General features: G+C 35.8%; 1 protein-coding gene across 1 annotated transcript in view; it reads right to left on the bottom strand.

Moving 5' to 3' along the window:
- Positions 1-7,069: 7,069 nt before the first annotated feature.
- LOC106874079 (stAR-related lipid transfer protein 5) overlaps positions 7,070-26,264 on the bottom strand; it is a 201,980-nt gene continuing 182,785 nt past the window's right edge. Inside the window, exons 4-6 of the mRNA XM_014921673.3 lie at positions 14,313-14,427; positions 11,997-12,090; positions 7,070-10,745 (exon numbers count right to left, since the gene is read on the bottom strand). Of these exons, the coding sequence (XP_014777159.1) occupies positions 10,580-10,745; positions 11,997-12,090; positions 14,313-14,427 (375 nt within the window). The 3' untranslated portion in view covers positions 7,070-10,579. The remainder of the gene's footprint in view (positions 10,746-11,996; positions 12,091-14,312; positions 14,428-26,264) is intronic.

Raw genomic sequence — 26,264 nt, 5'->3', positions numbered from 1 at the left:
CAATAAACACACTCTATAAGACCTGGACATCAATGTTTTGAAACTGATCTATTTTCCATTACATTTCATACACATTCAGCGCTGAGTTGCCTAAGTAGAAATATCATTATAACAAATATTCTGTTCAATACCACAGATTTGATTATAAGTTGCTTAACCTTAACCACTCGAGCATGTTCCTTAGTGGCTGACAATATGTGCATCTCTGATGAGGAGTAGGAGGAGCATCATAGCCATGTGCTGAAAGGGAGTCTTTCGGGTTTGAATAAATGCAACTAAAGCAAATTTTGAAGGAAATATTAGCCATTTTTCATGCTTTCTAGGGGTAAGCAAATGGGAAATAAAAGTTACTACCTAAGAACAAAAATCGTATTAGTGTTATTTGACAGCCAAGATTCTTGGTATCAGCAGACAAGTAGTGACTTCAATAAACACAATTCATCGGTGAAAATACCATATACAAATATATAAATAAATAAATAAATGAATAAATAGATAAATAAATAAAACAAAAAAGGATGCTTTCGCACGAATGCCACATGAGATTCGTGTTAGCGAAATAGCAGTCAATCGAGTCAATTACATTTGTCACTAAAATACGTTTAGCTTAAATATTTAAATTTGGCTGGAAGAGTTGTTTCCCTTTGTAAATTTGTGAGATTTATCTCCCCTAGATTTTATCGACGAAGTGTTTACATATCTCTCACCCTGCTAGAAATACTAACGAACTCTTTCCGCCTACATACTATATGTACAAAAAGAAACCCATTGTATAATATAGTCCTAGATACATGATGCTCCACAAACTGAAAGGAATGATAAAGGAATGATCATTGAGTTCTGACGACGGACTCATCTACAGCTTCTATTTTTCTTGGATCCGTGCCATGACATCAAAAACTGGTGACATACTGTTGCTGTAGTCGTTGTCATCATCGCCGTTGTGTCATCGTTGTCCGTATGGTTGTTTCATCCGAAATGACCTGATTGAGCAAAGCTGCAATTATTAATATTCCGACTTTTCACTTGTTTTGTATATCAGGAAGAACATACTCCAATGTGTCCTTCCTTATCTGAAGCTGCATTGTGTGATTTAAGGAGTTATTTAGTTAAGTTGCTGCTTCTTTGTAGTTCTGGGCTTTGTATAGATTATTTCGTTATATAGAAAAGGAGGTAAAAAATCAAGTTGAATTCTTTACAATATAGTAATACTTATAGCCACTTAGTGAGCTCTATTTGCACAGGAGTTAATATTGTCTTCGGACTAGGGCCTGATGAGTGGTCCACGAAGTTGCGGCCTGGCTTTCATGGATGCGAAACCACTGGTCATTATGACCAGACATTAACTTTATTACTTCACTATATATATATATCATCATCATCATCATCATCATCGTTTAACGTCCGCTTTTCATGCTAGCATGGGTTGGACGATTTGACTGAGGACTGGTGAAACCGGATGGTAACACCAGGCTCCAATCTAATTTGGCAGAGTTTCTACAGCTGGATGCCCTTCCTAACGCCAACCACTCAGAGAGTGTAGTGGGTGCTTTTACGTGTCACCCGCACGAAAACGGCCACGCTCGAAATGGTGTCTTTTATGTGCCACCCGCACAAGCCAGTCCGGGGCACTGGCAACGATCTCACTCGAAAATCCTACGGGAGCCAGTCAGGCGGTACTGGCAACGGCCACGCTCAAAATGGTGCATCTCATGTGCCACCCGCACAAGAGCCAGTCCAGGGGCACTGGCAACGATCTTACTTGGCTTGCCGGGTCTTCTCACGCACAGCACATTTCCAAAGGTCTCAGTCAGTAGTCATCGCCTCGGTGAGGCCCAATGTACGAAGGTCTTGCCTCACCACCTCAGCCCAGGTCTTCCTGGGCCTACCTCTTCCACGGGTTCCCTCAACTGTTAGGGTGTGGCACTTTTTCACGCAGCTATCCTCATCCATTCTCACCACATGTCCATACCAGCGCAATCGTCTCTCTTGCACACCACAACTGATGCTTCTAATGTTCAGCTTTTCTCTCAAGATACTTACACTCTGATGGGTATTGAGATTGACATTACACATCCAACGGAGCATACTGGCTTCATTCCTTGCGAGCTTACGTATGTCCTCAGCAGTTACAGCCCATGTTTCACTGCCATGTAGCATGGCTGTTCGTACGCATGCGTCATACAGTCTGCCTTTTACTCTGAGTGAGAGTCCCTTTGTCGCCAGCAGGGGTAAGAGCTCTCTAAACTTTGCCCAGGCTTTTCTTATTCTAGCAGCTACACTTTCAGCGCACCCACCCCCACTACTAACTTGGTCGCCCAGATAGCGGAAGCTATCGACTACCTCTAGATATATATATATATATATATATATATATATATATATATATATATATATATATATATATATATATACATACATACATACATACATACATACACACATATGCATGTATGTGTATGTGTGTGTGTATATATATATAAAAAACATAACAAAATCACTGTGAAACTTAATTTAATTTTAATTTTTAATAAATTGATTTTAATTGAGTTTTTACCTCTGATTTTGGATTTTATCCCTAATATTACATATATATATATATATATATGTGTGTATATATATATAGGTTGTCGATTGCACACACTTAATGTATGTGTTTTGTTTGCTCACTGGTTTGCTGCAGAACAGCACTTGGGATATGACTCTTTCATAGCGCTGGATATTAAAATTCCTGAAAGTCATAAACAGTGAGACAACTTGCTTCCGATCAAATTCTGGAGTGATGGATATTTTGCCATTTTTGTGGTTTATCAACTTCATGTACTTAGATCGAGCTGGAAACAAATCAAATCGCCAGTCTGTGACTATATATAAACAGTGCAAAATCTCTTTGCTGGTATGTCACAGTGATGCATACTTAAGATTAAATTCAGTAATGGTTTAAAAACAGTGTAGTAAACATTATCATCCACACATACTCAATATATGTACTTGACAGGTAGTACTATTCCTCTGACCCAGAGCTGTAGCAACTGTCAGGATCCCAGCTATGGGCTAACTAGCATATGTGCAACAGGATGTAGAAATACTCAGGTTGGTGTCCAAGGATGCAGTAAACCCATTGGCAGTGTAAAACGCCCTTATCTTTGTTCAGGCATCCCTCTAGAAAAAGATTGATTTATATATAAAACCCACTGCTCTACTTAACCGAATATCTTGAAATTTGCTTGGCTCTGGGCTTCACAGTATTGCTAGTGAGAGTTTTTGTGGTGGTGTGCAAGCCATACTCAATTTAAAACCCTTGCACAGGCATTGATAGTACCTGTCAGTAATGGTCATGCTCGTTTAACGAGTTGACAGCCATCATAAATGCATGTATATTTCTATGTATGTATGTATATATGTATGAGGGTATATGGCCTAGTGGTTTGGTGTTGCATTCAAGATTACGAAATCGTGGGTTCGATTTCCAGACCGGGTTTTGCATTGTCTTCTAGCGCAAAATCCTTACCTCGCATTGATCTGTAATCACTTTAACATCGAATGTATAACAAACTGTGCACCTGTACAGGTAATGCCGATTTAATGGAGGGAGTGAGCTATTGTTCAGCACGAGCATTTGATTACTTTAAACAACTCATCTGTGTAGGGTGTCCGGTAAGAAATTGCATACCTTCTTCCTTGAATCCAAAAGATGACCTTACATGTATATTTGTGGAACATTGCTTTTGTTATATTTTTGGTGATTTTGTTGTTTTTTTCTCAAGCATTATTTTTCCATACTTCTGCAAAAGTTTATTGAAGGATAAAGTAATTAAATCACAGAAGTTTTCAAACCTTCATAACCTCCTCTTCATGTTGAAGTGATCACAGTGTGAAATACTGCCTTTCTGCAGCAGACATGGACAATTTGATTACTGTTGACATTACTTCGCAAATTTGAATTTTGACTGCTAGATATTTACATCAACAACATTTTTGTTTGTTAATTGTAATGGTCTTTGTAATTGTCTTTGTGTGTTAATATCATTTAGATGGAATTTTGGTTTAAGCACCTTTTATATCCCCTAACTCTTTTTCATTTTTTGGAATTTTCAGAAAAGTTTTGTGAATTTCTTTTCTACTCACAGGAATTCATACAATTATGAAAAAAGAATTGTTTTTTTGTTTTTTTTTCCACACCCACTTTATTCTTCATAAGTCCTAAAATTTCTATTTTTCAAATTTTTTTTTCTTTTTTTTTACCTGAATCAGAATTTAAAACACTGACAGTCTGAATATTTTGCTTAAATCCCAGCAATGGACCACCCTTCGGTGCATCATCATTGCAATAAATGTGCTTATAGGGAGAAAAATATGGAAAAGCATCACTACATATCAGAGTGACAAAGAAATGAGGAAGGTACCAGGTGGTCGTAAGATGTGCTATAAAAATAACGGCCAAATCACCCTCAAATCACACACATTTTCTTTTCTTTTCTTTTTTCTTTTTTCTGTATAATCATATGAATTCCTGTATGTAGAACACAAACTTGCAAAAATCTGAAAATTCCAGAAAATAAAAAGGTTATGAGGTGTTTAAACCAAAATTCCACCACTTTTTAAATTTTAGCATTGTTATGTGTTCTGGACATCACTTCCTTTATTAATTGAGTAGTTTTTTTCAGAGGCTAGAAATAATTATGCAGAGTATCAATGTGTTATCATTAATGTTATGGGTCTAGACTTGTTCTTTGTACAGTGCAGTACACTGAAATTGCACCTTCTTATAGGTACATGATGGGCCAGCCACAGTGTGTTGCACTCGTATGGTTAACATCACAGAATTAAAAGTATACAAATTTCACGTTTGCAACCAAATTTATAAATCACATTGGTTTTTATCATTGTTCTCAATTTTCCATTTTTATATGTTTGTACCATATTATTATGTAACATATGATATAATTATAAAAGTGCCACACCCTAACAGTTGAGGGAACCCGTGGAAGAGGTAGGCCCAGGAAGACCTGGGCTGAGGTGGTGAGGCAAGACCTTCGTACATTGGGCCTCACCGAGGCGATGACTACGGACCGAGACCTTTGGAAATGGGCTGTGCGTGAGAAGACCCGGCAAGCCAAGTAAGATCGTTGCCAGTGCCCCTGGACTGGTTCTTGTGCGGGTGGCACATGAGATGCACCATTTTGAGCGTGGCCGTTGCCAGTACCGCCTGACTGGCTCCTGTAGGATTTTCGAGCGAGATCGTTGCCAGTGCCCCTGGACTGGCTTGTGCGGGTGGCACATAAAAGACACCATTTCGAGCGTGGCCGTTTTCGTGCGGGTGACACGTAAAAGCACCCACTACACTCTCTGAGTGGTTGGCGTTAGGAAGGGCATCCAGCTGTAGAAACTCTGCCAAATCAGACTGGAGCCTGGTGTTGCCATCCGGTTTCACCAGTCCTCAGTCAAATCGTCCAACCCATGCTAGCATGGAAAGCGGACGTTAAACGATGATGATGATGATGATGAGGGCAAATTTTAGCTATTTCTCTGTAGATTGAAAAATAATGATGAACAACCTTAATTGATTTTCAAACCTTACTGGGTTCTCATCAGTGGATTCTACATCATTCTCACGGACTCCAGAGAAACAAACAGCCAAACTGTCTATATACTCAACAAATAAAGTAGTTACTTTATGAAGGGATACCTAATTTGCATACCAAAAGTGTTTAACAGTTATTTGGTATTATGTATATATCTCTGTTCTGTTTCAACAAGCGTTTTGATAATGAGCTCCTCTAGTTTGTGTTCCTTGTGTGTGAGAGAGAGAGAAAGAGAGAGAGAAAGAGAGAGAGGGGGGGGGAGAGAGGGGGAGAGAGAGAGAGAGAGAGAGAGAGAGAGAGAGAGAGAGAGAGAGAGAGAGAGAGAGAGAGAGAGAGTACTCCCTAGAACACAGACAGGTAAGATATGCAGTGATATACATTTGGAAAATCTTGCAAGGACGTGAACCAAACTTTGGTACTGAAAGTTACACACCCACCATCGAGATAAAGGACGAGATAATGGGACACCTTGAGTTTCAAGAGCCCACAGCTTTTTTGATATCCTCCAAAAAATCTTTGAGAGACCTACATGGAGGAATGTAGGTGTCTTCAAAACAAAACTGGATCTCCTCCTGTCATGAGGTCCAGGTTTACTTTCACTGCATGACACCTTGGGCAAGTGTCTTCTGCTATAGCCATACATCTTACCACACAACCACACATGTGCCTATAAATAAATTCTGATATCAAATCTGAAACTAGAGATAAACAAGAAATATGGTGAATGTGTGCAACATGGAGCTGATGCTACGAAGCAGCAGCAGGAGGGATGTCAAGTTTCTTGGATTGCATGGAAGTATTTTACAAAAATGTAATGTCATGCATTCTTTCATTCTTTCAAAAATAGATATATAAGTAAATAAATGTCAGTCAATAAATGCAGGCATAGCTGTGATATGAAGCTTGCTTCCCAACCACATGGGTTCAGGTTCAATCCCACTGCATGGCAACTTGGGCAAGTGTCTTCTGCTATAGCTTTGAGCCAACCAAAGCCTTGTGAGTGAATTTGGTAGACAGAAACTGAAAGAAGCCTATTGCTTTGTGACCCTCAGTACCATGTAATCTAAAATTGATTCTATCACATGATTTTCCTTCCAAGTGAAATATCTTTCACTTGCTTTCATCATTAAAATAACTGAGAAATGCATCAATGTCATAATTTCAATATCTCTTCAAATGTAATGTTGAAACAAAGTTTCAATGTAAGAATTCTTTGCTGTTGTGGGATATGGCGAGGGTGGGGAGTTAAATCATGGCATGCTTTTGAATTCTGTCTAAAGCAGTCTCACTTAAATCTCATTCTTAAAACCATTATTCTTTCTATGTAAAAATTGATGGTGTGTGTGTATATGTGAGTGTGTGTATATGTGAGTGTGTGTATATGTGAGTGTGTGTGTAGGTGTGTCTGTGTTAAATATATATACCTGTAAAAGAAATCATCATCACCAGAGTTACCATCATTATCACCAATAATACCAACAATATTATTGAATTTTTCCTAATTATTTTTATTATATCTTTATTTGCTAAGAATACATAATCAACATAAACAACAAATGTATAATTAGACTGTACAACAAACCACATGATGAACAAAAACAGCCAATCAAACATTACTATTACCATTACAAGCATGTGACAATAAATATTTACGTTTTGGTTCATCTTACAGTATTAGTTTATTTCAAATGGTGGTCAGAAAGCCATAATTTCACAGCAAACTACATGTAGTCTACTGACTGTTTATCAGCATATAATGAGTACCTATTTCATTAATCCCGGAGGAACAGAAAACAGAATCATAGATTTGAATAGTTAAACCCAGTCCATACAGGGATATATAATCTTGCACTCTCTCAGCTACTCTTGTTTTGTAATGTAATGATAATAGATTCTGTAAATCAAACACAGAAGTGCTTTCTATACTATAGAGGAGGGAAAGGCAATGTGCTAGCAGAATCGTTAGCATGTCAGGTGAAACGCTTAATGGATTTCTGTCTGTCTTCACGTTCTGAGTTCAAATTCTACTGAGGTTGACTTTGTCTTTCATCCTTTCAGGGTCAATAAGTGCCTGTTGAGTACAAACATTGATGTAATCAACTTACCTCCTCCCCTGAAATCACTAGCCTTGTGCCAAAGTTTGAAGGGAGGAAGGGAGAGAGAGACAATAGGGGTGTAAGTGAAAGGAGCTTGAAATAATCAAGAACTGAACCAGATTTACATTACTTCTTCTTTAATAATGTTCAACTGAAAATATTTTGCTATGATGTATTGATGTCCAGTATAGAGACAAGGCTACATGTTTGGGGTGGATGGATTAGTTAAAATGACTCTATTAAAAGGCAAAGTTAACTTTGATAGGATTTGAAATCAGAACATAAAGAACAATAACTAAATAACGATGCACTTATGATTCTGCATCAGTAAATCAACTTCTGTTTAATGAAATATTGTTATACAGCACATACAGAAACCACACAGTTTTTCATGAGAGCCATAACCGATTGATTTGACAACACTCTTTCAGTGGCATTTTATGTTTTTTCAACCCAAGAAGGATAACAGGCACAATTAACCTTGGTGGAATCTGAACTCAAAATGTAGAGGAAGGTAACTAAATAATAGTTTCAAATTTTGGCACAGGGCCAGTGGTTTTTGAGGGGATGGGGAGGTTGATTACATAGGCCTCAGTACTAATGTTATTGACCCTGAAAGGATGGAACGCAAAGTTGGCCTCAATGGAATTTGATATCAGAATGTAAAGACAGTTGAAATGCTGCTAAGCTTTTTGTCTCGTGTGCTGACTATTATGCCAGCTCACTGCCTTAATGCAACTAAGTTCTCTGTTAATACAAACCTACTAGGCTAACAAAATTTTTTTTAGTTAAGAACTCCATGTATATTTGTGGCAGGCTCCAAGGTTATAGTTCAGAACCATTCTATATTGTAAATCCATGGCTATATTCCCATTTAGACTGGTCTTTTACACAGAGAGATATACAAGACAAGGAATATGTAATGATCATTATTTATACCTTGTCTAATATATATATATATATATATATATATCATCATCATCATCATCATCGTTTAACGTCCGCTTTCCATGCTAGCATGGGTTGGACGATTTGACTGAGGACTGGTGAAACCGGATGGCAACACCAGGCTCCAGTCTGATTTGGCAGAGTTTCTACAGCTGGATGCCCTTCCTAACGCCAACCACTCAGAGAGTGTAGTGGGTGCTTTTACGTGTCACCTGCACGAAAATATATATATATATATATATATATATATATGTGTGTGTGTGTGTATATATTGTCTTAGTTGGAAGGGGAAGGGGCAATACTCATATACTTCAACAGGGACTCTCAGACTGATGGAGGGAAAGTGAAGATGAGCAACTAGTTTGGCCATGGTTCCACCAATTCTAATTCACAGTCCTCAGTGCACCATTTCTAAGTTAAGTACAAGACCTTTAAAACTTAAATAGGCATTAACAAATAGTGGAAACCATATGGAGTCCCATGCCCAAACAATTCTATCATCTACAATACTTTCTTGTCAAATGTTGATGACTAATATAAACAGATGACCCCAAATTTCAAGGATAGTGTATAGCAGTTTATTATACTGACTACAATCAATCTGGTTGTGATTATATCTACACCAGAAGGATGAGAAACAGAGTTGCCAATTCTGAAATGTGAACTCAGAACATTAAAAAAATGACAAAACTAAATAGCGAAAAACAAGCAATTTATCTGCCATTCTACCACCTCCACCACCTACTGCCATCGCTTTGCACTAAAACAGAGATACAGCAAAACAGATAGATAGCACATACAACAACAATATAGTTTATACTCTAAAACATTTCAAGACAAAATTGAGAAAGTCTGAGGAATAAGATTAAAGTGTTTGTTGAATAAAATAAAATATAAAATGTTAAATAACATTGATCATGTGCCTGTCTGTATCTAAAATAGGTATATGTATTTGTGTCTATGTATGCATGTGTGTATATATCATTGTATGTAGGTTTATACATGTATATCTGCATATGTGTATATGTGTATATATGTATATGGGTAGGTAGGTAAATAGGTAAGTAGGGAGGAAGGTTTCTACTGTCTATATGTATATGTACATACATATATCTGTGTATGTTAATATCTGTGTGTGTGCGTGTGCGTGCATGCACATTTATGTATGTGTATGTACATGCATACGCAGATACACAATATTACTAATAATAATGTTATACAATATTCTAGAATAATTCTAGAATTAAAATTTTGATCCCAGATTATAATTAAAGTAGTAGCAGTAGTAATAATAATAATAATAATAATAATAATAATAATAATAATAATAATAGTAACAATAATAATAATAATAATGATAATAATAATAATAATAATAACAACAGCAATAACAATAATAATAATAATAATAATAATAATAATAATAATAATAATAATAATATCAATATCAATAATCGCTTAAAATATTTCTGAAGTTATTGGTAAGAAAACAATTAAGTATGTTATTGTTTTGGTAAGGGAATACTAATACCTTTTAGGTGTTTGTAGCAGGTGGCTGGGTGGGAGTGAGGGGGGAGGGGACATTGTGTTTTTGAAAGTGATGTTAATGGGACATTTAGAAATGTTTTTTTTTAAGAATACATTTATAAATGTATGTTGTTATATTGTTTAGGGGACAATAATGTATGTTACAGTATTGCTAAAGGTATATGTGCGTGTGTGTGTATATATGTATATATATATATATATGTTTGTTAAGGGTGCATTTTTTAAATGTTTGTTGTTGCATTAATGGTATGTTTAGAAATATAATTGTTGGGTACATATAGAAATGTCTATTGTGATGTTTGTTAAGGGTACATATAGTAATGGTTCTTTCATATCTAATATTGATTGGATGAATGTATGGTTAGATATATTTATCAGCAAAGTTGGTCACCGGGTTTATTTCTATTCATCTGATGATATGAGTTTGCCATCGTCTTTCAGAGCACCGTTCAAATTAATGTAAAAGCCTTCGATGGAGGGCGGCATAGCAGCTTCCACTAAGCCTCGTGGTACCATACCGCCCAGATCTGGTTGAATCAGGTTCACCAGTTTGGTCTTGTTTGGTTCACTGGAAAATAAATAAGGAATAAAATATAAAAGACGTTAGCATAGAATTAGATGTAGAGATAGAATGGCTACTGCAGCAAATGCCACTGGCCATTCTCTGCAGCAACTCATCACAGTCATTACCATGGGGTAACTGACCACACTATTTGTTCTAAGATATGCGACCCATCACCCATCCCTGTCTGTCTTCAGCTGCTTTAACTCCACCCCACTTGTCTAGTGGCCATAGTAAAAATGTTGTGTGATGGCTAAGACTGAAATGATTAAAGCAAACGTCTTCTTTTTTTGTCATATCCTCTGTAGCGCTTCCAGGCTACACTTGGAAAGTAAAGAGAAGATGGAAGAGGAAGTGTTCTCCTCCAACAAATTTGTCGAAAGATGAGTTACTGTCACAAAAATGATTAGAGTGAATGGAACTAATCGTGCACATGTAAAATAGAGAACAACAGTTGGGTGAGAGTTCAAATCCCTATTGGTGCCTCACTTCTATCAAGATTGCACAATCCATATATATCCACATATATTATACACAATGTATACCTTTTATCTCATTTATTCCCTCCTCCTCTCCTTTTCTCCTTCCTCACTAGCTTCATGTAAACCTTAACATAAATTATTTCAAATTTTTGCACAAGGCCAACAATTTTGGGAGTTAAGTTGATTTCCTCAGCCCCAGTGCTCAACTGGTACTTATAAAGTCCTTATAATATCCCCTTCATCGGACGTTCCTATGACAAATAAAAAGAATTTTCAACATCATTGTCATCATCATCATCATCATCATCATTCAGTGAACTGATAGAATCATTAAGGAGTTGGACAAAATGTCTTACAGTATTTCTTCCAACCCTTTCTGAGTTTGAGTATCAAAGGTCAACTTTGCATTTCATCTTTTTGGAATCAATAAATACGTTATTCAAGTATTGGGGTTGATAACAAAGACTAACACCCCACCCCTCAAAATTGCTGGCCTTATGTCAAAAACTAAAGGTTTTGTTATAATTATTATTACTATTAAATGTAATTTAGGTACAAAGACAGAAATTTTTAGAGGATGTGGCTAGTATATTTGACCACAGAAAGATGAAAGGTATATATGATCTTGGTAAGAATTGAACTCCAATATCAACTTTGCCTCTTCAAATTCACAATTAAGTATTGCCTGTCAACATTGTTGAGAATCAACGAAGTAGATAATCTAGATGTTATCATATGAACTGTGCAAACCATGTAGTAGTAGTAGTAGTCTTACTTGGGAACTCGGCAACAGATTAATCCACAAGGATGATTCCATCCCCTTACATAAGCAGACAATGGAGGACATTGCTCTGATTCAATGCTGACAGCTGAAAAAGAAATATATGAAAACGCATTGATAAATATTATTAAAATATTCTCATGCAGTATTTGAAAACCTTAAACAATTTTACATATATTTTCTTAGATGTAACTAGTTTCTGTTTTAAGAAGGAAAATTTCTCAAACCTAGAATAATAAAGGCAAAGATAATGGATTTCACTTTATTTTACTGTCTGTTAACTTATACTATCTTAAACAACTTGGGTTAACACTTGTTGTGAAGATGGAGGAGAACAAGAGATTGCAGAACTGGTGAGATAACAGACAGCAAGACTCTAAATTAGTGTTTTATATCATAGCTTGGCTTTGTAAATGAAGAGTGACAAAGTGATTCCACATCAATTAAGAAACACACTGCTTGCTGACCAGGCTCTTATGAAACAGGCTGACCTGGCTACAGAGACTGCAAGGAAAATTCTGTTTTTGGGTTTGATGCTGCTTTGTCATGGTTCTTACTTATTTGCCGTTTAACCTAAAATTCAGTCTGTCGTTCATTCTTGGAGGTGACAGATCAATGAGTGGTATATCAAAGGATTTCTTCAAAGAGTAGTATCTTTTTCTTCGTGCCCCTCTGCAACAGCAGCCAGTGGTAAGTTTGTCATTCAGCACAGTCTTGGGCAAACAATATATTTTTCATCTTGGAAATGTTCACTTCCTTGGGCAACTGTAACTCTAACAGCATGGCCTCTATACGGCTAACTTACACCTGTTCCAAGACTTCAGTGTTACTAACAAAGCTATTCCTGCAGGTGTTGAAATTACTATGAAAGCAGTCAACCAAGGCTGACAATCCCAGTTTACTTTCTGCTTGGGATTTAGTCAAACTTAGGCCAAATCATTTGAGCCACAGCACAATATGTTTGAAAATTTCTGCCAGCAGTTGCTTTTAAATATGAAATTGCTTCTAAATAGCAACACAATGACACAATGTTCTTTTTTCAGCAAGTGTGATGGAATGGTAAGTTCATATTCTCAGGAAAATATTGCTGTGGCTTTAGTTTGCTGTGATCTGATTACTAGCAATGTTGGTAAGAATGTTGATCCCAAGTCTTAGCAAAAAATTCAGATACTGATGTTGATAACAGAAAGTTGTTTCATGTGGTGAGGTAACCAATTTAGTGAGGTCTTCGATTAAAATTCAGTTTGCTTGTTATGTAATTTTACTTGGATGCTGTCAGGCCATGATGCTGGTAGGGAGAAAGGGATAAATTCACTATGTGCAATGAGGATTGTTTACTCTATAAATAAACATGGGCCAGGTAGGGGTAGAGAGGTCTTTCTAAGGTATCAGTGGCTAATACTTTGAAGTTCATTAACAAGGCATATCTTTGATGACAACATTAGTATATAGCAGTTTTACTGTCAAAGCTATTTGTAAGGCTTGAGATTGTTGAACTGTAGGAGTGTATATGTTCTTATAGGATATTCAAGTTAAATAACCTGACAAAGTCAGTGATCTTGTTTTGTCACATTATTCTCAATGAATAAGCCAAACAATGGATCACTTTTCATTTCCACTCAGTAAGAACCATTCATTGAATAGGAGAGACTTCCTGCATTCTTATATTGTGGTCTAGTTAATTGTTTCCCAAAAGTTTAGGGCTTTCAGAGGATTTCTGAAAGAGCAAATATCCTTGACATCAAGTTAAATAAATCTGCAGGCTGCTTTAGTCTTGGTGTCATGGAATCAGTTGATGTCAAGTGAAAATCTTTCAATACTATGGCCCTTCAGATATCAGAGTTGATAGCATCAAGAATTTACTGACTAAGTCAATCTTACTCTGGGACAAATTGATTAGCCTGCATTTAGAATTAGAAAGAACATTGGATTTTTGAGTCTTAGGAGCAATATAGGGGTCACATGGTAATTTGGTCCACTTGGCAAGTAACAGATTACTAAATACAAGATGACCAGACTGTCCCCTCAACTGTGTGGTAGCATGTATGAAATTAACAGGTGTCTCTGTTTTATCAGACTGTTCACTCTTGAACTAATCAAATATTCTCAACCTGAAGCCATCTTTTGATTCTCCTTAATCTAATTCAGTATGTCTAAAGATGTAGATAGATATCTGCATTTTGAGTCCCTGAGAAATGTTGAGCTTAATCAACTTGTTAAATATCACATGTATATATGTGTGTGCATGTGTATGCTAGTATGTTTGTGTGTGTACATGTATGTATATATGTATTAAAATTCGAAACTCACCACAAGTTGCTATATATTTATCAGTATTGACTGCATAGATGACATCAACAAAATCCCTTGGAGAGATTAGTCCAATACAGGCACTGCTCGTGTATGTCCTCATCACCCTTAGATCCTGAAAAACACCGACGGTAAAGACAGCCAATTATTAATGTTGTTGTTGTTGTTGTTGTTGTTGTCAAACATAATGATTTGTGGTTTTTTTGTTCCTGCTCTTCAAATTATGCTGTTGTCAACTTCACCTTACATCCTACCTGGATTGATAAAATACAATACCAGTCTAGTACTAAGATTAATGGTACTGACTCCTCTACTCTCCTTAGAACTGCTGATTTTATGCCTCAATTAGAAACCATTATTGTTGTTGCTGTTGTTGTTGTTGTTGTTGTTACAAAGTTCTCCCTTCCCCAGTAAATTTGCTGCAAAATGCATAAGAGTGTTTAACATTGCCTGAGTAAATGAACCTGCTCTGAATAGATGCTGTAAAACACATGAAGAATTTTGGAGAGAGTAAATGTGATTAGACAGAGCAGTTGAGTTCCTTAATTATTCGAAAGTGGTTGTTCCTTTTAGGAGACATATCTTAACATATAAAAGCTAATGTAGGTAACTTTGTATATATGTATGTACACATGTATGTGTATATGATCATGTGTATACATATATATTCATGCATGTATGTGGGTTTTATCTAAGTTCTTTACAGAACTGACCCTTTAGCACTGTAACCTACCATATCAGACCAAAATATGTAACCAGTTTTATGTTGAGACTGGCCAGATCTGGCCTCTCACCTCAACTCTACAATGTCATTCTAAAACTAAACAATTACATCATCATAATCTCTGAACTACAAGATAATGCATGATTAATTCAAAATAATATAAATAAACAAACATTACATTTGACAGGATAATCTGAATACTAAAGGCTTGCAGTCAGACACTAATAAAGTGAAAAGTCTTTTAGTATTAGTCAAGACATTAAACATATATGAATTTATATATATATATATATATATATATATATATATATATATATATATATATATATATATATATATATATATATATATATATATACATATATATATATATACATATATATATACATATATATATATACATATATATATATATATATATATATATATATATATATATATATATATATATATATATATATATATATATATATATATATATATATATATATATATATATATATATATATATATATATATACATATATATATATATATGCACTGCTGTTGACCTGGATAGCCTGAAATTTTACATAGGTTAACATCTTTTTGAAAAGGAAGGACAATGGTTACATGTCTTTTTAAGCTCTCTATTTGATTTATTATTTTACACATATTTGTGGAACTCAGCCCAAACCATCTTTTGAATTTCCTTCATTAAACCATCCTAAGTAAACTAACATTCCCAGACCAAATGAAGATTGAGTGGTAAGAAGTTTGCTTCCCAACCACATGGTTCCTGGTTCAGTCCCACTGCATGGCGCTTTGGGTAAATGTCTTCTACTATAGCCTTGGGCCAACCAAAGCTTTGTGAGTGGATTTGGTAGAAATTGAAACAAGCCTGTCGTGTGTGTGCCTGTGTGTCTTTGTGCTTGTGTTTGTTCTCCCATCACCACTTAACAACCAGTGTGGGTGTGTTTACATCCCTGTGACATAGCTATTCAGCAAAAGAGACCGATAGAATAAGAACCAGCCTTGAAAATAAGTACTGCGGTCGATTCATTCAGCTAAAAAATTCAAGGTGGTGCCCCAGTATGACTGCAGTTAAATGACTGGAACAAGTAAAAGATAAAAAAGACAAGAATATAAGTACAGAAATTAAGTCATCCAAAATATAACAAAATCATGTAATTATATCTATTTTAGATATTAATAAACTTTGAACAAGGTCATATACTGCTGCTAGTACAGTATATTTCCCATGATTTAAAAGGTGGTATGAAAAGTTTCCAGGATTAGATATGTTTGATAAAATATAACTTATTTAACTAAGTTTTAGCATCATTTCCTTCACAATAGTCACCTTGCACTGCAATGCACAGGTACCAGCACTGCAATGCACAGGTACCAGCATTGCTGCCACGTTTGGAATCTGACCTGGAAGTCATTTTCCCTAAGCACCTGGATCTTGACAACAATGTTAAAACTGCAACCTTTGAGTTGCATTTTCATTTTGGGAAAGAAATGAAAGTCCACACGTGCTAAATCTGGCAAATAGGGTGGGTGTGGAAGCATGCTGGATGAAAGGCACAACAGTAATTTGCCCATCACTACGTTCTGAGTTCAAATTCCGCCAAGGTCAACTTTACCTTTTGTCTGTTCAGGGTCAATTGAACACTGGGTTTGATGTGATCAAATCAGCCCCTCCCACAAAATTGCTGCCTTTGGGGCAAAACCTGAAACTATTATTATTACAATCATAATTGATAGAGCTCATACATTCTAATCCCTGCTTCCTTCAAAAACTGCTGGCCCTGAGTCAAAATTTAAGACATTATTATTATCATCATCATCATCATCAACATCATCATCATCATCATCATCATTATTATTGTTATTATTACTATTATTATTATTATGTTTGTTTAAGGTTCTCTATTTTTACCATCCCAGATTGTAATAATCAATTTTGGGTGTTGTCTATAAATCACATAATGTGTGTGTTCATGTGTGTGTGTGTGTGTGTGTGTGTGTGCATCTTGTTGCATACATACTGTGTTTCGATGTTGTTGTTAGAGTCCTGTCATTGGGTTTTTCAATTCCCTTGTGCTATATTCATAGCAAGTGCATCTATTAACCCAACCTATCTCTCTCCCAGTTATATTTTAATGGCAGTTTATAAGAATAAAATTCTAGAAGTCAAACAAAATATTTCTTTAAACAAATAGAATGTCCATCTGAAATAATGTTATTGTGTAACTCCAGGTCAACTCAAACACAGTTGACCTATCATCAAAGTCCTTTTTCTCTCGGGCATTAACAAACTCCCAGATTATATAAAACAATGTATACTTTTTAAGATGTAATTTAGGGTCATTTGGTTGCTATTTCTAACAGATTAATTAGCAAAGCAGATGCTCCCTAGAGAGGTCATCATACTTAAATAATAGATTTGTTGAGTATATGCATCTGAAAAACCGATTATTTCAAAACTGTAGTTGTAAATGTAACCCTAAATTCCTCAAGACAATATGTAGTGACATCAGAGATGAAGGGGAAAATAGAATGATTTTGGAAGGCAATTTTTGAAAAATGTTTACAATAAAGCACAGGCATTGCTGTGTGGCAAGAAGCTTGCTTCCCAACCATATGATCATGGGTTAAGTCCCACTGTGAGGACAAGTGTTTCCTACTATAGCCTCAGGCTGACCAAAGCTTTGTGAGTAGATTTGGTTGATGGAAACTGAAAGAAACCCATTGTGTATATACATACATATATAGATATTGTTAGCACTCTGTCAGTAACGATGATGAGTGTTCCAGTTGATCCGATCAACAGAACAGCCTGCTCATGAAATTAACGTGCAAGTGGCTGAACACTCCGCAGACACGTGTACCCTTAATGTAGTTCTTGGGGACATTCAGCGTGACACAGAGTGTGACAAGGCTGGCCCTTTGAAATACAGGTACAACAGAAGCAGGAAGAAAGAGTGAGAGAAAGTTGTGGTGAAAGAGTACAGCAGGGTTCACCACGCCCCTGCTGGAGCCTCGCGGAGCTTTAGGTGTTTTCGCTCAATAAACACTCACAACGCCCGGTCTGGGAATCAAAACCGCGATCCTATGACCACGAGTCCGCTGCCCTAACCACTGGGCCATTGCACCTTCACATATATTTATATATATATATCAAGAGAGAGAGAGAGAGAGAGAGAGAGAGAGAGAGAGAGAGAGAGAGAGAGAGATGTATATGTTTATGTGTGTGTGTGTGTGTGTGTGTGTGTGTGTGTGTGTGTGTCTTTATGTCTGTGTTTGTACTCCACTGCCACTTGACAAGCAGTGTTGGTGTGTTTATACCCCCATAACTTAGCAGTTCAGCAAGAGACTGACAGAATAAGTACTGGGCTCCAAAAAATAAATCCTGGAGTTGATTTATTCGACTGAAAAAAAAAAAATATTCAAGGTGGTGCCCCAGCATGGCCTTAGTCAAATAATTGAAACAAGTAAAAGAATAATGACGGAAGTAAGTCTTGGTTATTCAAGTTTACTGTTTTAACCTTTTACTTGTTTCATTCTTTGGATAAGACCAGGCTGAGACAGTACAAACCATAGCCTATAACTTTGTTTCATTGAACTGGAACATAACATCACTACAAACTACTCCAAAACTCTTCCCAACTATGCTAAAAATCTAACATTATAAATCTAACATTAAACAGCAGTATTTCATAAGAGAATGTAGTATCAGAAATATTGATTGTTAAGAGAGCAATTTAAGAAATAAACTATTCGTTTTAGTTGCTAACTTTTAAGCTCATCAGAAATAATGTGACCTCTTAATGGAAAGCAAAGTAGTAAATCCTGGTTGCAGCAAAATATATTCTACCAAGAAATTAAATAAAGATTTTGAAACAACATGAATTTAAAGCCAAGACAATAGAAGAGAAAGGCATTAAACTGGCACATATGTGACTGATAATGAATAAACTTAAAAGTGTTACCAATAATTACATCAGATGATTGGCAATGAAAATGTGACTGTGTCTGGTTGAACAAATACAACAATAATAATTGCTATATAGAAACAAGACATCACTACTAGAGACATTCATAGGAATATCTATTTCTTGAAACAATATACACTATTGATACAATGTCAACACATAACAGTATAACAAGATATTTTATATGCTTGGTCATTCTATTTCAAATCATTACATTAAAAAACTTTTGTGATACTCATATGAACCTCCCCCATCTGTCTTAGAATCCGTAAATATAAATATGAATATTCAATGGAATTTGTGTATGAAACTGATGCACAAAATAATTCGTAAGAAGCCTGATATCATTTTACCTGGGTTTTGCTAATGATTATTAAAATAACAGAATAAACATAGTTGAATGAGCTAAGGAAAAACATTCAAATTTTATACTGCCATAACTGTTAAATCAAAGACCTGCATCAAATGACATCGACATTACCACCACCATTACCACCACTGCCACCAACTCCATCATCATCATAATAATCATCACCATTACCACCATATATATACCTGATACAACAAGAATGTTACACATCCCTTCTGCTAAGGTTACAACTAAGGATAGGTGAGGAATTGGCAATTATTAGAGCATCAGTTAGAATGCCATATTGTATTTGTTGTTTTGACTTTCTGCACACTGAGTTCAAATCCTACAAAGAATAACTTTGCATTTCATCCATTTGAGGGTCATTAAAACACATTACCAATCTAAGGCAAGGAATTGGCAGAATTGTTAGAACATTGCATGAGGCACCTGACTGTATCTGTTCCAACACTTCACATTCTGACAGTAATGCCTGCAATAACACTGATTCCAAAATGCTTCAGTTTTAGCCAGTACCATGGACATATCATTGATGGCATGAGAGAGAATGTTTGCATACATGGGTAACTTTTAGTTTTGCCTTAATCTGGAAATTTCTAGATGCAGAAGTCCAGGATCAGACATGACTGAAGGAAACACTAGATGATTCACGGGCACCTTTTAAGAAGTTGACAACATGAGACATGGTTACTCATCCGATGAGTTGTACTACTAAAAAAATTCAAGGTAATTTTTTATTCGATGTGGTTCCATTCAGAAAGTCTCATGGACTGTGGTTTACCCGAGACTGCCCTAGTCTCATAGTAATAGACATAAGTATGTTCCAGAAAATGGCAATACCAAGATATATAAATATCATAAGAGTATTCCTTCAAAGTTTGCTAGGCGTGACTGTATGGTAAGAAATTTGTTTCTCAACCACATGGTTCCAGGCTCATTCCCTCCATGTAGTACCTTGGGCAAGTGATTTTTCTAGCAGAGTACTGAGCCAAACAAAGCCTTGATAATGGATTTGGAAGACATCATCATTGTCGTCATCATCGTCTTCATCATTCAATATCCATGTTCCATGCTGGCATGGATTAGAAGGTTTAAAATGGATCTCATGAGTCAAATGACTGCATCATGTTCCAGTGACTGCTTTGGCATGGTTTCTATAGCTGGATGCCTTTCCTAATGTCAGGCATTTACTTTGTATACAGGGTGCTTTTTCATGCTGCCAGCATTATTAAGGTCACCATACAGCTCATAAGTCAACAAACCCAGGGTGAGAGGATACTGGATCCATTCAGAAGTAGGGTTAAGATATATATATATATATATATATATATATATATATATATATATTTATATATATATATATATATATATATATATATATATATATATATATATATTTATATATATATATATATATATATATATATATATATATTTATATATATATATATATATATATATATATATATATATTTTGTCAGTGAACAGGTCGCGGTCTCAAAGCGACAAAAATATTTTGACAAATTAAATTTAAATGTTGAAGTGAATCTAATGGATTTTGTGTGTTATTTTAAATGGCTTATAAACACCTTCCACGCTGCAATTGTTTTCGTTCCAGCACACGACCTCAGATCAGGTCACTTGCTATGCAAGTACATCTCCGTAATATATATATATATATATATATATATATATATATATAAAATGCTTACATATATATATATATATATATATATATATATATATATATATAAAATGCTTACATATATATATATATATATATATATATATATATATATATATATATAAAATATTTACATATATATAGAAAGGACAACAAAAGAAAGAAAGAGACCTCGATATTATGTAAATAGAGCAATTTATCTGTAAAAATGTGACATTTATTTGGTAGCCAGGATAAAACTCTGAGTTTCGAATGCTGGGGTGAGAATCCACGCCGCCGTCTCTTCAGTTATCTGGCCATTGAAAATTCCTGTGAAAAATGACCGTTAAGCAAAGGGAAATTACTGTGTGGTTGACCGTTATTAAGACAAAAGAGCTAAGACCGCTAAGTAAGGGGAGGGAGTGAAGGTAAGGGAGTAGAAAAGTTTATAGGTTTGCGTAAGCGCACCAATCCATACATTCGCCTATATGTATATACTCAACCACGGTTGCTTGAAACACACACATTCTCACCCACATACTCACCAAAAATTATATATATATACATATACATATATATACCTGTATACACACCCACACACACATGCGCTCAACACTCACGCACCCATACACATGCATGCAAAAAAAAATCACAGGGCTAAAAGCAAAATACAGAAGAAAGTGTGAAAAAGCTATAAGGTTAAAACGCATCTGTATGCACATATTTTTGCATGCACGCACATACACCTATATACACACGTACCCGCATACACGCACACATTCACTAAGTGTGTGTGTGTATATATGTATGTATATCTATCTGTCTCTCTATATATATATATATATATATATTACGTCATATATAAATATGCAAGTTTGTTTTTGAAGCGTTGAAATGTATTGTAGAACAAGCAGAAAGGTAAATTTATTCAACGCATAAATGCTGAACTGTATATATATAAAGGATAAAATCCTTTTAAAGGCAAGTTTTTCTGCTTATCCTTTATATATATATATCGTTTAGCATTTACACGTTGAAAATATATATATATATATATATATATATATATATATATATATATATATATATATATATATATATATAGAACAAGTAGAAAGAAATTTTTCCCGAGCGTCCAATAACACTATCCGTATCACGTCCTCACTTTGTTGTTTTTTTGTTATTGTTTTTTGTGTTTTTTTTTGAAACTATATATATACACATCTATCTATATACAAGACAAGGCACAAATAATGGTCATTTCATATTTTTCTTTATTGTACTACAATAAAGAAAATTATGTAATGACCATTATTTACACCTTGTCTTGTATGTCACTCTGTGTAGGAACCAGTCCAATAACTGGAGCACAACCATGGATTTAAAACAGAATGGTGATGAACTATAACCTTGGACATTGCCACAAGAATATGTGGAGCACTTTACTAATCTAAATAATATTGTTAGACTGGTGTACTAACAGACAGCTTATGAAGTATTTTGCCCTGCTTGATAATCCCTCTCTAATATCTATCTATCTATCTATCTATCTGTCTGTCTGTCTATCTGTCTGTCTGTTTGTCTATGTATCCACCTTTATCTATATATACATACATAGTGTGTGGGGAGTGCATGTGTATGAATATATATATGCATGTGTTTCTCTGTGTGTCCCTCACCACTGCTTGACAACTGGTATTGGTGTGTTTACATCCCCACAACTTAGTGGTTCAGCAAAAGAAACTTATAGAATAAGTACAAAGCTTAACAAAAAATGAAGTACTGGGGTTGATTCATTCAACTAAAAACTCTTCAAGGTTGTGCCCCAGCATGGCCATAGTTTAATGACTGAAGCAAGTAAGAGGTAAATGATAAAAGTCATCTAGAAATATTTCAACCTAGCCATGTCATATAGTAGGCAATGCATTAAACCCAAGAATCATGCCATTTGTCAAGTTGAGCTGAAATATAATAACTGCCTGTTTCTAACTGGTCTTAACTTAAAATGGATTTCTATTCTCTCATTCTTTCATTCTAAATGTCTTTAGGTATGTTCTGTCTGTCAATCAGCTTGACCCTAGCTGTCTTAACAAATATAATTGATTTGTATTCCTCACATACAATATGTACTCATACAAACACATACAACATACATACACATATATACACAGGCATACATATGCATACATTCAACTTCACATAGGCAAAATACTTATATATATGTACTAACTCACACACACATATATCTATCTACAACATTGGCAGATTCTTTTATGTTTTACATGTACTTATAGACATATATATATGCATAGATTTACATGTCTGTATGTATTTCTATACATATACAGTAGAGTTGTGTGATGTGGAGTGGTATGTTAAAATATAAGGTTACTTGGCTTAACAGGATTAAAGTATTATTACCAATGTCCCTTCCAGACATGTGTACTGACTGAATCTACAAAGCTACTTTTAATCATCTTACAAACCTCATATTTACACATTGACCCCACTTTGCATATACATACATATATACATTTACACATTTGTATATCATTTGTGTATATGCATGGATATATGTTTCTGAATATGTATGTAAGTATGTAGGTATATATATATATATATATATATATATATATATATATATATATATATATATATATATATATATACACACACATACAGATAAGCTATATATGTACATCATTACTGTACTAAAACATATTTTCAAAGACATATGTATCATAGCTAAGTTTTACTTCAACATCTGCAGAGAAAATTGCAGAGTTTAGTGTAAATAACAGAAAGGTTTTAAATAGGAGTGGTAGAATAGGACAAAGAGAGAAAGGAAGAATTAAGGATAAAGTTAAAAAAATAAAAAAATAAAAAAAGAATAGAAGATGGAATGAAAGAACTGAGAGTATCAATAAGGAAGTATGTTAATGAAAGAAAAAAGCAGGGAAGACAAAATATGAATAGATGTTAAAAGGGATTGAGAAAGCAACTACAATGAAATTTAGTAATAATGGAGTGGAAACGCATGCACACACACACACACACACACACACACACACACACACACACACACACACACACACACACACACACACACACACACACACACACACACACACACACACACACACACACACACACACACACACACACACACACACACACACACACACACACACACACAAAATAAAACATATTTCAATATTTTGTCCTTATAAAAGAAAACCCGTTTCTTGAAAGAAAAAAGTAAAGTACAGTTATATGGAAATGGCAGGTTGTGACATAAAAATATTGGTGAGTTATATTAACTGATTAGTGTAACATGGCCCTTGTATGTTGTTAGCATATGAGTTAAATTTATTAATTTATTAATATCATCATCATCATCACTTAACGTCCGCTTTCCGTGCTGGCATGGGTTGGACGGTTTGACTGAAGACTGACGAGCCAGATGGCTGCACCAGGCTCCAATTTGATCTGGCAGAGTTTCTACAGCTGGATGCCCTTCCTAACACCAACCACTCCCAGAGTGTAGTGGGTGCTTTTATGTGCCACCGGCACAGGGGCCACTCAGGCGGTACTGGTGACGGCCATGCTCAAATGGTGCTTTTTATGTGCCACCTACACAGGAGCCAGTCCAGCGGAACTGACAACAACCTCGCTCGAATGTTGTTTTTCACGTGCAACCAGCACAAGTGCCAGTAAGGTGACGCTGGTAACGATCATGTTCAAATGGTGCTTTTTATGTGCCACAGGCACAGGAGCCAATCAGTGGCCCTGGCAACGATCATGCTCAGATGGTACTTTTAACATTCCACTGGCACGGGTGTCAGTCAGGCGGTGCTGTCATTGGCCACGTCAGCAAATTTGATTTTGATTGTGATTTCACTTGCCTCAACTGGTCTTTGCAAGAAATGCATAAGTAGGCTGGTTACGCCACTGGCATAAGCCACAGGTTATGGTCTCACTTGGCTGGCTGGGTCTTCTCCAGCACAGTATATTTCCAAAGGTCTCGGTCACTAGTCATTACCTTGGTGAGGCCTAATGTTCAAAGGTCATGCTTCACCACCTCATCCCAGGTCTTTCTGGGTCTACCTCTTCCACAGTTTCCCTCAACTGCTAGGGTGTGACACTTTTTCACACAGCTGTCCTCATCCATTCGCACCACATGTCCATACCAGCGCAGTCATCTCTCTGATGCTTCTTAAGTTCAATTTTTCTATCATGGCACTTACACTCTGTCAAAATGCACACTGACATTACACATCCAGCGGAGCATACTGGCTTCATTCTTTGTGAGCTTACGCATGTCCTCAGCAGTCAAGGCCCATGTTTCACTGCCATGTAGCATGGTTGTTCATACGCATGTGTCATACAGTCTACCTTTTACTCTGAGCAAGAGGCCCTTTGTCACCCTCAGAGGTAGGAGCTCTCTGAACTTTGCCCAGGTTATTTTTATTCTAGCAGCTACACTTTCAGAGCATCCACCCTCGCTACTGACTTGGTTACCTAGGTAACGGAAGCTGTCAACTAAGTCTAATTTTTCTCCCTGGAATGCGACAGAAGTTGTTCTCTGCACATTTCCAGTGTTTATTGCTTCTGAGCATCTGCCACATACAAAAACTATCTTCGCAGTTAGCCTTCCTTTGATATTGATGCACATCTTATGTGTCCATAGCTTACACTGGGTACATCTTATAGAGTTTCTACCTACGCCTTTTCTACAGATTGAGCAGGGCCATCTACCTGAAGGGATTTGTGGTTTGTTTGCCTTCCTACTTATTAAGACTTAGGTTTTAATTAGGTTGACTCTAAGGCCCTTCGATTCTAATCCTTGCTTCTACACCTGAAACTTCTCCTCTATTCCTGATAGTGATTCAGCAATAAGAGCAAAGTGATTGGAGAAGCAAGTGGTTATCAAAACAAGGAGAGAGAGAGAGAGAGAGAGAGAGAGAGAGAGAGAGAATGCCAGTGTGAGGCTAGAGCATGAGGGGGAGAGATAATTCTTTTGGGATTTTTGCGAAACATAATTTTAATGAAACAGCAAATTGATAATAGAAAGAATGTAAAAATCTCGGAATTTTCAGTCAGCTAATCTGTGACAAAATTAGAGAAATAACTAATTGACAATGTGACAAAAGTAAATAGATGCATGAATAAGTGATGATAAGGGTATTCGTGTAAGACAGAAGACAAAAACCAT

Source organism: Octopus bimaculoides, chromosome 3, assembly GCF_046866305.1.
Source record: "Octopus bimaculoides isolate indiv1 chromosome 3, ASM4686630v1, whole genome shotgun sequence".
In the NCBI taxonomy this organism is placed as follows: domain Eukaryota; kingdom Metazoa; phylum Mollusca; class Cephalopoda; order Octopoda; family Octopodidae; genus Octopus; species Octopus bimaculoides.
Note: the sequence above shows the minus strand (reverse complement) of the source record. Positions and strands in the feature narration are given on the sequence as shown.